At 38.7% G+C, this 16,112-nt stretch overlaps 1 protein-coding gene across 1 annotated transcript in view; it reads left to right on the top strand.

Annotated features, from left to right (window-relative positions):
• HCRTR2 (hypocretin receptor 2) overlaps positions 1–16,112 on the top strand; it is a 117,118-nt gene that overhangs the window by 66,280 nt on the left and 34,726 nt on the right. Inside the window, exon 2 of the mRNA XM_028097808.2 lies at positions 12,030–12,208. Within this exon, the coding sequence (XP_027953609.1) occupies positions 12,030–12,208 (179 nt within the window). The remainder of the gene's footprint in view (positions 1–12,029; positions 12,209–16,112) is intronic.

Raw genomic sequence — 16,112 nt, 5'->3', positions numbered from 1 at the left:
TTCTGGGACTCCTGTAATCTGAATGTTATTACATTTGATGGAGTCACTGGGTTCCCTAAGTCTAGTATCATTTTGCATAAGTATTTTTTTCTCTCTCTTTTGTTCAGCTTGATTACTTTCCATTACTCTGTCTTCTAGGTCATTGATTCATTCTTCTACCTCTTTCAGCCTAGTGTTCATTCTGTCAAGCATGTTTATCATTTTGTTTGAGCCCTTTCTCTCTGCTATGTTATTTCTTATCTTTGTGTTAAAGCTCTCTTTCATCTCTTCTACTCTTCTCAAGTCCATTGAGTATCCTTGTGATCATTACATTAAATTCTGTATCAGACATGTTACTTATATCTGTTTTGCTTAGATCTCCAGCTATGACCTTGTCCTGTTCTTTCATTTGGGATAAATTAGAAGGAATCTCTGTCTTCCTTCCTCATTTTGTCTAGGTCTCTGTGCCTTTTTCTGTGTGTTAAGAAAGTCAGCTACATCTCCTATTCTTGAAGGTAATGGCCTTATGAAAAAGAGGTCATGTAGTGCCTTGCTTATATTGTCCCATGTTCTCCAGGGTCTGGTGCTTCCAGGAGTGTTTCCATGTGTGCTGTGTGTGCTCTGCTGCTTTGTCCTGGCTGCTTTGTCCCTCAGACCAGTCATCTGCAAGAAGCTCTCATTGCCCATTGTGGGCAGTGTTTGGTCCCTGGCCAAAATGTAGCATATTTTAACTAGGTGTACTCTGGTCTGTTTATGAAGTAAGTTCTGTCACAGTGGCCTCCAGAACTGAGGCTCTGCAAAACTCTGGCATTGGGAAACACAGTGTGAGCAAGTGTTTGGGCCAGTTTCTCGGGGTGGTGGGGAGGTGGGCACCATGCTGGGACTGAGATGAGCATGACTAAGAAGGGCAGTTCCACTGGAGTGTGATGTGGGTCTTGGTGTAAGCAAGTTAGATAGCAGTGTGGACACTGTGCTGCTTCCCACAGGTAGCCCTGTATTTATGCTAAGGGATGGGGGAGGGAAATGGCATTATTCAGTTCCTTTGTTCCTGGAAGTGTCTCTCCATGAATGCTGCCTCTTTAGAACATGCTCTGAGATGAATGAATAACCTCCCCACTATGTGCCCCAGGTGCACTTCAGATAGCTGGTTCCATGCTGTATGTCTTCAGGCTATTTGCCTTTCCTTTTCTCTAAGAGCAGCCTCAATGTCTTCCAGGCTTTATCCCAGCCAAGCCCCCTGACCTCTAAAACTCCAGGCTTTAAGCCCTGCTGTTTGCAAGAACTCAAAAAATTCAGCCCCTCTTGCTTTCCACCCTAATTGCTATGGGGATTTGTTTTCCCCATGCACTCCCCTGTGTACTAGTCTGTCTCTAGCCCTTCTTTGCAACTGTGGCTCCCTTCCCACCACATTGACCATGATCTGTTTCTCTCACAAACTTCATCTCTGCATTTCCTACCCTCTTTGATGTGGCCTCTTCTCTACCTTTAATTGTGGAGTTTGTTCTCCAGTCTTCATGTTGATTTATGGGGTATTTAGGATGATTTGAAAGTTATCTAGTTGTATTTGTGGGACGAGGTGAGCCTAGGGTCCTCCTCCTCCACTGCCATCTTCCAATCTCTCTCTTTTGTATTTCTCTATTTTAGCCGTTCTAACAGGTATGAGATGATATCTCACTGTGGTTTTGATTTGTATTTCCCTGACAATTAGTGATGTTGAGCATCTTTTCATGTGGCTGTTGGCCATCTTTTTGTCTTCTTTGGAAAAATGACTATTCAGCTCCTCTGCCCATTTTTAAATCAGATTGTTTGTTGTTTTGGTGTTGAGTTGTATAAGTTCTTTATATATTTTGGATATTAACCCCTTATCAGATGTAACAGGCCTCCAGTTATGGAATGAGTAAATCATGGGAATAAAGGGCAGAGCCTAAGGAATGCAGTCAATGATATTGTAAAAGTAATGTAACAAGACAGATGGCATAGCCACATTTGTGGTGAGCATAACATAATGTATACACATGACAAATCACTAAGTGGTATACCTGAAACTAATGTAACATTTTATTTCAACTATACTAAAAAAAAATATATTAAGATAGCATAGCAGGGTGGATAAGATTTAAATCTAAACTCTAGCACTTACAGGGGGGCGGAGCAAGATGGCGGAGGAGTAGGAGACCTGGATTTCCTCTGGTCTCAGGAATTGAGCTGAATAGGGATCAAACCATTCTGAACACCTACGAACTCAACAGGAGATCGAAGAAGAGAGTAGCAACAACTCTCTGAACAGAGAAGTAACCACTTACTGGAAGGTAGGACGTGCGGAGAAGTGAATCCGAGGCGATATTCAGGAGGATAGACAGCAGGGGAGGGGGCTTCCGTCGGCCACTTCTGGCAAGTGCTAGAGCCACGGAGCACAAAATTGGAACTTTTAGAAGTCGGTTCCCCACCAAAAACTAATGATGTAATATATGGTGATTAACATAACAATAAAAAATTAAAAAAAAAAAAGAAGTCGGTTCCCCTGAGGGATGTCACTCTGGTGGCTAAGCGGGAGGTGGAAACCTCACGGGACAGTGTGGACTCAGGACCCTCGGGGTCACAGAAAGACCGGGGGTGCCTGAGTGCAGCAGAGCTCCCAGGTATTGGAGCGGGGAAGCCGGCTGCAGAGACAGAGCCGAGGGCGCGGGCTCTCAGCTCGGGGTGGCCATAAACTGTGATCTGTGACCCAATTGGGCCACTGCGCCTCCAGCAAGGACCCAACAAGCAGCAGAGCCGGGGAGACTCCCCTTGCTCCCCCAGGAGGAGCAGAGTGGGAGTGCACCGCAGGGATCTGCTGGGCTTGAGACTCCAAACGGGGTCGGGTGCCAGAGATAGAAACGCTCGGTCACAAGCCGGGTGAGCACGGAGTGCGGCCGGAGACCAGGGAGATGGGAGTGATTGACTGCTTTTCTCTGGGGGTGCACTGAGGAGCGGGGCCCCGAGTTCTCAGCTCCTCCGGGCACAGAGTGGGAGGCCATTATTTTCACCCTAGTCCTCCAAAGCTGTACCGAGAGCTTGCAGGGAACAAAAGCTCCTGAGAGCAAACCTGAGCAACTTGCTTAGCCCAGACAGACAAGGGCGGGGCAATTCTGCCTCCGGCAAAGACATTTGGGAACCAAGGCAACAGGCCCCTCCCCAGAAGATCAGCACGAACAGCCAGCAAGCCAAGACCAAGTTTACCGATCAAGGAGAACGGGAGAACTCCAGCGCTAGGGGAATACTGCACATAGAATTCATGGCTTTTTTACCATGATTCATTAGTTTTTCAAAGTTAATTTTTTAGCTATTTTTTTTTGAATTTTTCTTTTTCCCTTTTTCAACCAACATCTTATCAATCCCTTTTTTAAAAAAACATTTTTTTATTTTTCATTTTTAGAGTCATATTTTATCCCTTCATAGTAGTTACCCTTATTTTTGGCATATATATATAAGTTCTTCTCTCTTTAAAATTTTGAGATACAGTTTCTTCTAACAGATCAAACTATACCCTAAATCACTAGTGTATGGCTTTGTTCTAGTCTCCTGCCTGATCACAGTCTCTTCCATTTTTTCTTTACTTTTTTTTTTTAATTTTCTTTCTTCTTTCAAACAACTTCTTATCTTATCAATTCCGTTTATAAAACGTTTTATAATTTTCATCTTTACAGTCATCTTCCATCCCTTCATTGTATCAACGCTTATTTTTGTACATATATAAGTCTTTCTTCCTTTAAAATTTTAGGAGGCACTTTCTTCTAACAGACCAAAAAACACCCAATATCTAGTGTGTGGCACTGATCTATGCACTAGCCTGATCATATTTGATCATATTGTTTTTTGTTTTGTTTTGTTCTGTTTTTGTTTGTTTTTATCTTTTTCTTTTTCTTTTCTTTTTTTTTCTCTTTCTTTTTTCTTTCTTTCTTTACCTTTCTTTTAGCCTGGTTTCAGGTCTTTTCTGATTTGTATAGAGTATATTTGCTGGGAACGTTGTTAACCTGTTAGCATTTTGTTCTCTCATTCATCTATTCTCCTCTGGACAAAATGACAAGATGAAAAAAAATCACCTCAGCAAAAAGAACAAGAGGTAGTACCGTCTGCCAGGGACCTACTCAATACAGACATTGGTACGATGTCGGACCTAGAGTTCAGAATCCTGACTTTAAAGATACTAGCTGGGCTTGAAAAAAAGTGTGGAAGTTATTAGAGAAACCCTTTCAGGAGAAATAAAAGAACTAAAATCTAACCAAGTCGAAATCAAAAAGGCTATTAATGAGGTGCAATCAAAAGTGGGGGCACTAACTGCTAGGATAAATGAGGCAGAAGAGAGAATCAGTGATATAGAAGACCAAATGATGGAAAATAAAGAGGCTGAGAAAAGAGAGATAAACAACTACAGGATCACGAGGGCAGAAATCGAGAGATAAGCGATATGATAAGATGAAACAACATTAGAATAATTGGGATCCCAGAAGAAGAAGAAAGAGAGAGAGGGGCAGAAGGTATATTGGAGCAAATAATAGCAGAGAACTTCCCTAATGTGGGGAAGGAAACAGGCATCAAAATCCAGGAGGCACAGAGAACCCCTCTCAAAATCAATAAAAATAGGTCAACACCCTGACATCTAATAGTAAAACTTGCGAGTCTCAGAGACAAAGAGAAAATCCTGAAAGCAGCTCGGGAGAAGAGATCTGTAACCTACAATGGTAGAAACATTAGATTGGCAACAGACCTATCCACAGAGACCTGGCAGGCCAGAAAGGACTGGCATGATATCTTCAGAGCACTAAACGAGAAAAATATGCAGCCAAGAATACTATATCCAGCTAGACTGTCATTGAAAATAGAAGGAGAGGTAAAAAGCTTCCAGGACAAACAAAAACTAAGGGAATTTGCAAACACAAAACCAGCCCTACAAGAAATCTTGAAGGGGGTCCTCTAAGCAAAGAGAGAGCCTAAAAGCAGCATAGACCAGAAAGGAACCCAGACAATATACAGTAACAGTCACCATAGAGGCAATACAATGGCACTAAATTCATATCTTTCAATAGTTACCCTGAATGTAAATGGGCTAAATGCCCCAATCAAAAGACACAGGCTATCAGGTTGGATTAAAAAAAACAAGACCCATCAATATGCTATCTACAAGAGACTCATTTTAGACCCAAAGACACCCCCAGATTGAAAGTGAGGGGGTGGAAAACCATTTACCATGCTAATGGACACCAAAAGAAAGCTGGGTTGGCAATTCTTATATCAGACAAATTAGATTTTAAAATAAAGACTGTAATAAGAGATGAAGAAGGACACTATATCTTAAAGGGTCTATCCAACAAGAAGATCTAACAATTGTAAATATCTATGCCCCTAACCTGAGAGCAACCAATTATATAAGGCAATTAATAACAAAAGCGAAGAAACACATTGACAACAATACAATAATAGTGGGGGACTTTAACACCCCCCTGACTGAAATGGACAGATCATCTAAGCAAAAGATCAACAAGAAAATAAATACTTTAAATGAAACACTGGACCAAATGGAATTCACAGACATATTCAGAACATTCCATCCCAAAGCAACGGAATACACATTCTTCTCTAGTGCCCATGGAACATTCTCCAGAATTGATCACATCCTAGGTCACAAATCAGGTCTCAACCGGTACCAAAAGATTGGGATTATTCCCTGCATATTTTCAGACCACAAAGCTTTGAAACTAGAACTCAATCACAAGAGGAAAGTTGGAAAGAACTCAAATACATGGAGGCTAAAGAGCATCCTACTAAAGAATGAATGGGTCAACCGGGAAATTAAAGAAGAATTAAAAAAATTCATGGAAACCAATGAAAATGAAAACACAACTGTTCAAAATCTTTGGGATACAACAAAGGCAGTCCTAAGAGGAGAGTATATAGCAATACAAGCCTTTCTCAAGAAACAAGAAAGGTCTCAAATACACAACCTAACCCTACACCTAAAGGAGCTAGAGAAAGAACAGCAAATAAAGCCTAAACCCAGCAGGAGAAGAGAAATAATAAAGATCAGAGCAGAAATCAATGAAATAGAAACCAAAAGAACAGTTGAACAGATCAATGAAACTAGGAGCTGGTTCTTTGAAAGAATTAACAAGATTGATAAACCCCTGGCCAGACTTATCAAAAAGAAAAGAGAAATGACCCAAATCAGCAAAATCCTGAATGAAAGAGGAGAGATCACAACCAACACCAAAGAAATACAAACAATTATAAGAACATATTATGAGCAACTCTATGCCAGCAAATTAGATAACCTGGAAGAAATGGGTGCATTCCTAGAGATGTATCAACTACCAAAACTGAACCAGGAAGAAATAGAAACCTCAACAGACCTATAACCACTAAGGAAATTGAAGTAGTCATCAAAAATCTCCCAACAAACAAAAGCCCAGGGCCAGATGGCTTCCCAGGGGAATTCTATCAGACATTTAAAGAAGAATTAATACCTATTCTCCTGAAACTGTTCCAAAAAATAGAAATGGAAGGAAAACTTCCAAACTCATTTTATGAGGCTACCATTACCTTGATCCCAAAACCAAACAAAGACCCCATCAAAAAGGAGAATTACAGACCAATATCCTTGATGAACATGGATGCAAAAATTCTCACCAAAATACTAGCCAATAGGATCCAACAGTACATAAAAAGGATTATTCACCACGACCAAGTGGGATTTATCCCTGGGCTGCAATGTTGGTTCACCATCTGCAAATCAATCAACGTGATACAATACATTAACAAAAGAAAGAACAAGAGTCATATTATTCTCTCAATAGATGCAGAAAAAGCATTTTACAAAGTACAGCATCCTTTCTTGATCAAAACTCTTCAGAGTATAGGGATAGAGGGTACATACTTCAATATCATAAAAGCCATCTATGAAAAACCTACAGCGAATATCATTCTCAATGGGGAAAAGCTGAGAGCTTTTCCCCTAAGGTCAGGAACGCGGCAGGGATGTCCACTATCACCACTGCTATTCAACATAGTATTAGAAGTCCTAGGCACAGGACGCCTGAGTGGCTCGGTTAAGCGGCTGCCTTCGGCTCAGGTCATGATCCTGGAGTCCTGGGATTGAGTCCCACATCGGGCTCCCTGCTCAGCAGGGAGTGTGCTTCACCCTCTGACCCTCCCTCCTCTCATGCTCTCTCTATCTCATTCTCTCTCTCAAATAAATAAATAAATAATTAGAAAGAAAGTAGTCCTAGCCACAGCAATCAGACAACAAAAAGAAATCAAAGGCATCCAAATCGGCAAAGAAGAAGTCAAACTCTCACTCTTTGCAGATGATATGATACTGTATGTGGAAAACCGAAAAGACTCCACCCCAAAACTGCTAGAACTCATACAGGAATTCAGTAAAGTAGCAGGATATAAAATCAATGCACAGAAATCAGTGGCATTCCTATACACCAACAACAAGACAGAAGAGAGACAAATCAAGGAGTCGATCCCATTTACAATTGCACCCAAAACCATAAGATACCTGGGAATAAACTTAACCAAAGAAGCAAAGGATCTGTACTCAGAAAACTATAAAATACTCATGAAAGAATTGAAGAAGACACAAAGAAATGGAAAAACATTCCATGCTCATGGATTGGAAGAACCAACATTGTGAAGATGTCAATGCTACCTAGAGCAGTCTACACATTCAATGCAATCCCCATCAAAATACCATTGCCTCCACTTTTTTCAAAGAAATGGAACAAATAATCCTAAAATTTGTATGGAACCAGAAGAGACCCCGAATAGCAGAAGAATGTTGAAAAAGAAAAGCAAAGCTGGCTGCATCACAATTCCGGACTTCCAGCTCTATTACAAAGCTGTCATCATCAAGACAGTATGGTACTGGCACAAAAACAGACACATAGATCAATGGAACAGAATAGAGAGCCCCGAAATGGACCCTCATCTCTATGGTCAACTAATCTTTGACAAAGCAGGAAAGAATGTCCAATGGAATAAAGACAGTCTCTTCAACAAATGGTGTTGGGAAAATTGGACAGCCACATGCAGAAGAATGAAACTGGACCATTTCCTTACACCACACACAAAAATAGACTCCAAAGGGTTGAAAGACCTAAACGTGAGACAGGAGTCCATCGAAATCCTAAAGGAGAACACAGGTAGCAACCTCTTCGACCTCAGCCGCAGCAACTTCTTCCTAGAAACATCGCCAAAGGCAAGGGAAGCAAGTGCAAAAATGAACTATTGGGATTTCATCAAGATAAAAAGCTTTTGCACAGCAAAAGAAACAGTCCACAAAACCAAAAGACAACCGACAGAATGGGAGAAAATATTTGCAAATGACATATCAGATAAAGGGCTAGTATCCAAAATCTATAAAGAACTTATCAAACTCAGCACCCAAAGAACAAATAATCCAATCAAGAAATGGGCAGAAGACATGAACAGACATTTTTCCAAAGAAGACATCCAAATGGCCAACAGGCACATGAAAAAGTGCTCAACATCGCTCGGCATCAGGGAAATCCAAATCAAAACCTCGATGAGATACCACCTCACACCAGTCAGAATGGCTAGAATTAACAAGTCAGGAAACAACAGATGTTGGCGGGGATGCGGAGAAAGGGGAACCCTCCTACACTGTTGGTGGGAATGCAAGCTGGTGCAACCACTCTGGAAAACAGTATGGAGGTTCCTGAAACAGTTGAAAATAGAGCTACCCTATGATCCAGCAATTGCACTACTGGGTATTTACCCCAAAGATACAAATGTAGGGACCCGAAGGGGTACATGCACCCCGATGTTTATAGCAGCAATGTTCACAACAGCCAAACTGTGGAAAGAGCCAAGATGTCCATCGACAGATGAATGGATAAAGAAGAGGTGGTATATATACACAATGGAATATTATGCAGCCATCAAAAGGAATGAGATCTTGCCTTTTACAACGACATGGATGGAACTGGAGGGTGTTATGCTGAGTGAAATAAGTCAATCAGAGAAAGACATGTATCATATGACCTCGCTGATATGAGGAATTTTTAACCTCAGGAAACAAACTGAGGGTTGCTGGAATGGTGTGGGGTGGGAGGGATGGGGTGGCTGGGTGACAGACATTGGGGAGGGTATGTGCTATGGTGAGCGCAGTGAATTGTGCAAGACTGTTGAATCACAGATCTGTACTTCTGAAACAAATAATGCAATATATGTTAAAAAAAAAAAGAAGAAGATAGCAGGAGGGGAAGAATGAAGGGGAGTAAGTCGGAGGGGGAGACGAACCATGAGAGACGATGGACTCTGAAAAACAAACTGAGGTTTCTAGAGGGGAGGGGGGTGGGGGGATGGGTTAGCCTGGTGATGGGTATTAAAGAGGGCACGTTCTGCGTGGAGCACTGGGTGTTATGCACAATCAATGAATCATGGAACACTACATCAAAAAGTAATGATGTAATGTATGGTGATTAAAATAACAATAAAAAATTAAAAATAAATAAATAAATAAATAAATAAATAAATAAATAAATAAAATAAACTCTAGCACTTACAAACTTTTTGTCCTTAGGTAGTTTCCTTAACCGCTCTAGCCTCAGTTTCACAACTGTTAAGCAGGGATAGTAATGGTAATCACTTATAGTGTTATGAGACTGAAACTAGTTAATAATTTACATTGCTTAAAACGGGGCATGACACATAGTAAATAGCATAGAAATATTTCCTGAAAATATACTTTTCTCATATTGGCTAGTCATAATGCATCAACACTGTCTTTCCATCATTGCCTCACTTCGAAAATATGGAGAATTAGGAGTCAATCTAGAACTTATATTTTTTTAAGTCTTATTTTCTTTCCTAGATCCAAAATTGTACCATTTGGACCATTTGTTGACTAAATATCAGTGGGGTGAGACTTATATCAATTTTCTAATAACAAACTATGATAATGTGCTAGTCAACTGAGAGTGTGCCTATGTGTGTGTGTGTATGTGTGTGTGTGTGTGTGTGTGTCTTCAAGTGTTTCTGGGAAGTAAATCATTCAGCATTATCACTTTCAAATAGTAAAGACTACAGTTTACCCTAATAAAGTTAATCTGAGTTTTTGGGTACTAATGTTCTGGAATTAGAGAAAGATGTGAAGTTTTCAAAATTAAATCCTCAGGAATTCAGGGATTTTATTAAGTTAGCATATGCTGGTGACTGGAAGATAATTTCAGTTTCTTCAGCATATGAAACTCTTAATAAGCGGTACATAATTGTCAAAAAGAAATCTTTACTTAGTGACTTAAATTTAACAAAATGTGCTTTTATTTCTCCACTCTATAAGGTTATGAATCACTGCATTATTTGGGTGCGTAGGTGACAGCTCTGACAGTTTGATGATACCCAAGGCAAATTTGCAGTTACTGTCAGTGAAGCAATCCATCAATAGATGTGGGTAACAGTGCTTACACCTATATAATTCTTGAGCCAGTGATCATGTAACCTTTGAATACACCACACAGAGAAAAACAGAGAATTGAGGAACTAGATGTTCTTTCCATAAAGAGCAACTGAATAAGATAGAACACCTTTTAAAAATGAAGATAAACTGAAAGACAATGAGGATGGCTCAACCCAGGAGGTATTGAAAAATGTGTTTGATTTGAGGTGATGTTTAGAGGCCATCCAGAGTAATAGAGAGGAAAGAGGACTGAGTCTCTAGAGTATATATGTGTTTTGTTATAACTAGTTCACCAACCCCCCAACAAAAAAGCAACACCTCACTTGGTGTTGAATCCCCAGTTGTAGCTGTAGTTCTGTGCTTTATGAGCCATTTGTCCCTAGGCAAGCTCCATGAATTCCCTGTGTCTCAATTACTGCATATATAAAATGATGGTAACAATGTCTTCCCTTGGGATTGTCAAGATTAAACGACCGGGGCGCCTGGGTGGCTCAGATAGTTAAGCGTCTGCCTTCAGCTCAGGTCATGGTCCCAGGGTCCTGGGATCGAGCCCCGCATCGGGCTCCCTGCTCCTTGGGAGCCTGCTTCTCCCTCTGCTTCTCTCTCTCTCTCCCTCTGTCTCTCATGAATAAATAAATAAAATCTTTAAAAAAAAAAAAAAAGATTAAACGACCTAAGTATATGAACCATATAGCTCAGTGTTTGCCAATAATAGGGGCTGAAAAATTGTTGGCTTTTGTCTTTTAAACCTCTTCATCAATTAGAAGTTCCAAATGCAGAGTTTGGCAGTAGATAGGTTAAACATCATGGTTGAGGCAGACACTACAGTTCATTGAAAATAGCTAGCTCCTAATTCATCTCACTTCGGTAAATATTTCTTGACTCTCTGCTACATGCTGAGCACTGAGGGAATAGAAAGAAGAATCAAAGATTGTTCCTCAGCTTCTGGGAATCACAATTCAAAATCAAGTAGAAATTAATGCAGTCTTATGATCCATTGAGAAATGTCTTGTAAGGTAAACGAACTGATGGTAAGCATGGATTCAGCATTCACACAAACTGACTGATTCAATGAAAACAGTACAGCCTTAAATCATCTTCCTTTTTCAATATTTATTTGTGGTCTTTACAGGAGCATTAATTAGCTTGGCAGTGTTTCCTAATTAGTACCTATTTTCTTTGTATAGTTACTTTTAGTCTATTTGGGCTGCTATAACCAGAATACCATAAACTAGTGGCTTATAAACCACATAAATGTACTTCTCACAGTTCTAGAATCTGAGAAGTCCGAGATCAAGGCTGTAGCAGTTTCAATGTCTGGTGAGGGCCAGTTTCCTCGTTTATAGCCAACAGTTTTTTTTTCACTTTGTCCTCAGATGGTGGGAGAGTCAAAGGATTTCTCTGAGGTCCCTTTTATAATGGCACTAATCCCATTCTTGTGGGCTCTAACACCATGATCTATTCACCTCCTAAAGACCCACCTCTTAATACCATCACACTGGGTGTTAGGATTTCAACATATGAATTTTGTGAGGACAAAAATATTTAGTCCTTAATAGTAACTATTCTTTTTTTTCCCCCAAATTAGTTTGTGTGGCAGTGTGGAAGAACCACCACATGAGGACGGTAACCAACTACTTCATAGTCAACCTTTCTCTGGCTGATGTGCTCGTGACCATTACCTGCCTTCCAGCCACATTGGTGGTAGACATCACTGAGACCTGGTTCTTTGGACAGTCCCTCTGTAAAGTTATTCCATATTTACAGGTAATTGTTTTTCACACTTCTTTTTATCCAAACACAGAAGCTACTGAAAAGGTATTTTCAATTAAGGATTGAAAAGTATTTTCAGTTATAATCATCTGGTCAATTAATTAGTGAGCTAAGAGAGAAATATACCTGCTTCTGGAATTAGCAAACTTAAGAAAAGTAATACTTGATAATTTTTGGGTAAATAAGTTAAGTTCTGGGTAAAAAATAAAACAACAGAATCCTCAAGTCATCATTAGATGCTGAATAAACCTTTTATTTCTCTGATTTCAAATTTTCCCACTGTAAAGTAAGGAAATTGAACAAATAATTATTGAGCCTCTTCTAGTTCAAATAAGCAAGGTCTGTCTATTTTTATAAGTGGTTTTGTTTCACACTGAGAAATTAAAGCTATGTGATCAAAGCAAAGCAGTGAACAGATTTTAGTGTTGATTCTGAATCATACTACCAGGTTTGGAATCTCTGTTCTGCTATTTATTGAATGTATGCTATTGAGCCAAATACACAAGCTCTTTGTGATTCACTTATTAGAGGATAATAATTTTAATTATAGCTAACTCCTATGGTTATGACATTTTCCTTAGCTAATCTGTATAAAGTACGTGGCATAGTGATTACTCTCTGGAAGATGATGATCCTATAAAAATATAGTATATTCTCAATAAACATCAGTCATCATCATTCTCATTAACATCATTAGACATTTTATTGTTCTGTGTGCAAGTAGCTTTTCTACAGTGAATTGTCCTATAAGAAATTGAGAACAGATGCTTTCAGAGAATAATTTTGTTGTGGATATTCTGATAGTTCTAAATCTTTGAAAGTGAAATGTTTTTAAGCTAGTGGCCATAGCCACAGCCCTCAAAGAGATGGATTCTCTTTAGCAATTGGACAGTGAATGAGATCATGCCATTCTCTGCTTGTCTTCCTGTAACCATCCCCCACCCCACATTCCCTACTCCATCCAGTCTCCCAGATGGTGAGCACAGTATTTGGAAGGGATGAAAATATGCTCCCAATAATGAAAAATTGGTGCAGGTAGAACAATTGGACATGCAAAAAAAAAAATCTAGACACAGACCTTACACCCTTCACGAAAATTAACTCAGAATGTATTGTAGACCTGAGTATAGAATGTAAAACTATAAAACCTCTATAAGATAACAAAGAAGAAAACCTAGATGATCTTGGTTATATTGATGACTTTTTAGATACAACACCAAAGACATGTTCCTTGAAAGAAATAATTGATAAGCCAACTTCACTAAATTTAAAACCTTCTACTCTGTGAAAGACAAGAGAATGGAAAGACAAAGACCCGGGAGAAAATATTTTCCAAAGATACATATAATAAAGGACTGACATCCAAAACATACAAAGAACTCTTAAAAACTCAACAATAAGGAAACAAATAACTCAATAAAAAAATGGGCCAAAGACCTTAACAGGACTTCACCAAATAAGATATACAGATGGCAAAGAAGTGTATGAAAAGATGCTCCTCATCATATATCATCAGCAAAATGCAAATTAAAATAACAATGAAATACCACATTATACCTATTAGAATGGCCAGATTTTGGAACACTGACAACACCAAATGCTGGTGAGGATGTGGAGTAACAGGAGCTCTCATTTATTGCTGATGGCACAGCCACTTTGATACACACTCTGGGAGTTTTCTTATAAAACTATACATACTCCCTTCATATGATCCAACAGTTGCATTCCTTGGTATTTACCCAAAGGAGCTGAAAACTTATGTCTACACAAAAACTTGCATACAAATGTTTATAGCAGCTTTATTCACAACCAAAACTTAGATGCAACCAAGATGTCCTTCAGTAGGTGAATGGATAAATATACTGTGGTACATCCAGACAGTAGAATATTATTCAGCACTAAAATGAAATGAACTGTCAAGCCATGAAAAGACACGGGGGAACTTAAATGCTTATTACTAAGTAAAAGAAGCCCAAGCTGAGAAGGCTACATATTGTATGATTTCAATAATATGACATTCTGGAAAAGGCAAAACTAGAGAGACAGTAAAAAGATAAATGGTTGCCAGAAGTAGAAAGTGATAAGCACAGATTATGATAGTACAATGGTGGCTATATGTCATTATACATTTTTCTAAACACATAGAATGTACACCACTAAGAGTGAACCACAATATAAACTATGGACTTCTGATGATTATGATGTATCAATGTAGGTTCATCAATTGTAAGAGATGTACCCCTCTGGTGGAGGGATGTTGATAATGGGAGAGACAGGGAGTATATGGGAAATCTCTGTACGTTCTCAGTTTTGCTGTGATTTTAAATGTATCCCCAAAGTAAAGTTTTAATAAAAAACAAAAGATGGAGGAGACACAAATAACCCATTGCTAGAAATTATATTGATTAAGCTTTTGGATATGAAGTGTTATGAAGAGATCTTTACCCCAATAATTCTTCAATAACCTCATAAGTAAAAGTGATAATTTTTAAGATTAGATTAGACATCATTGACAGTATAGAAAGTATAAAATGCCATGGACATTATAAGCTTTTTGGCAAACATTAGCTATAAGTTTAGTTTGTGTCAGTCAGATGAAAACCATGAATGTGTTACAAAAATAAAATTCAGTAACTTTTTCTGTTTTGAGATAAATAGTACATTGAGCAACAGAGGAAAGTATCCTTATTTAAAAAAATCATTAAGAAATTGGTCTTATGGTTTTGCATGGAGACACTGGAGAAATTGCAAATAGCCCAGAATTCTAATATTTTACCATCTCTTGGTTTTAATAACCACCCAGGGGAAAATTTGAGGGATCATCTTAAGTTTCAAGATATAGGCAGTTGTCCAGATTCTTCTGTTGGCTAAGTGAGAATATTCTATGCTCTCTCTACAAACCAGAAGATTCCCCAGTGAAGAGTGGGGTGATGAGGGAGGAGTGCATCACCCTGTAGTAGGTATAGTTCTGCTCTAAAGCACAATGATAACTACTTATATACCAGGTATTCCATCCAGACTCTCCTATGAGCACTCAAAGACAGACTGGATGCAGTGTGTGTCCAGTGAGTGATGTAGGGCATGGGTCTCTCTTAAAGTTATTGACAATACAATTGCATTTAGCACAACTTATTAGCAAGTCCTACAGTGATGAAACATCTTCATTTCCCGAGAGATTTTGTTTGCTTCTCTATAAATAGTGTCCTGTCTAGTCAAGACCTCAGTTGATTCTCTCCTCCATAGGCCAAGGAAAACTACTGAGTAACCACAAGATCTGAGTCAGATGAAAAAAGACTAGATCCATTCATTGCCTCATTCAGCATTACTTCTTGATGAAAAGTTATAAATGCACAAAAAACTTGGAGCACTGGTAAAACTAGTATCTCCAAATTCTCTTAACATTTATTGCCCATTTTCCATAGAATTTCCCCAAATGGAATGAGCAATATCAATGGACAATAAGCCATTCATTCAAATTTGAAGTTGTTTTCCCTTAGTAGTGATATTCTGAAACTGATGGCTTTTGTCCCTGATATGAAACTTCTGTCCCACTGAATGCTTAAAAAATTATTACAAAAATGTTTATCCAGCCAGATTTTAAGGTTATTCAGTTGTATTTAAGATTTATTGGACATGCATTAATTTTCTATGACTTATATGCCATTTTTTCTTCTAAATACAATATAATACAACCTTTAGGTTTATGACTGATCTACAATAACACTTCACAAAATGCTCAAAAATCCTAAAAATCTCACAAATGTAATAAAGCTTAGCTGAATAATTCAAATGACCCTTCTGTATCTTTAATAATTCTATAAATCCAAGATCATTAACATTTACAGAATAATTAACATGAATTTCTTAGAAAATTATAACATCATTTTTTCTCTCACAC

Source organism: Eumetopias jubatus, unplaced genomic scaffold, assembly GCF_037043125.1.
Source record: "Eumetopias jubatus isolate StellerSeaLion01/CBP00866 unplaced genomic scaffold, mEumJub1_p1.0 scaffold_6, whole genome shotgun sequence".
Classification (NCBI taxonomy): Eukaryota; Metazoa; Chordata; class Mammalia; order Carnivora; family Otariidae; genus Eumetopias; species Eumetopias jubatus.
Note: the sequence above shows the minus strand (reverse complement) of the source record. Positions and strands in the feature narration are given on the sequence as shown.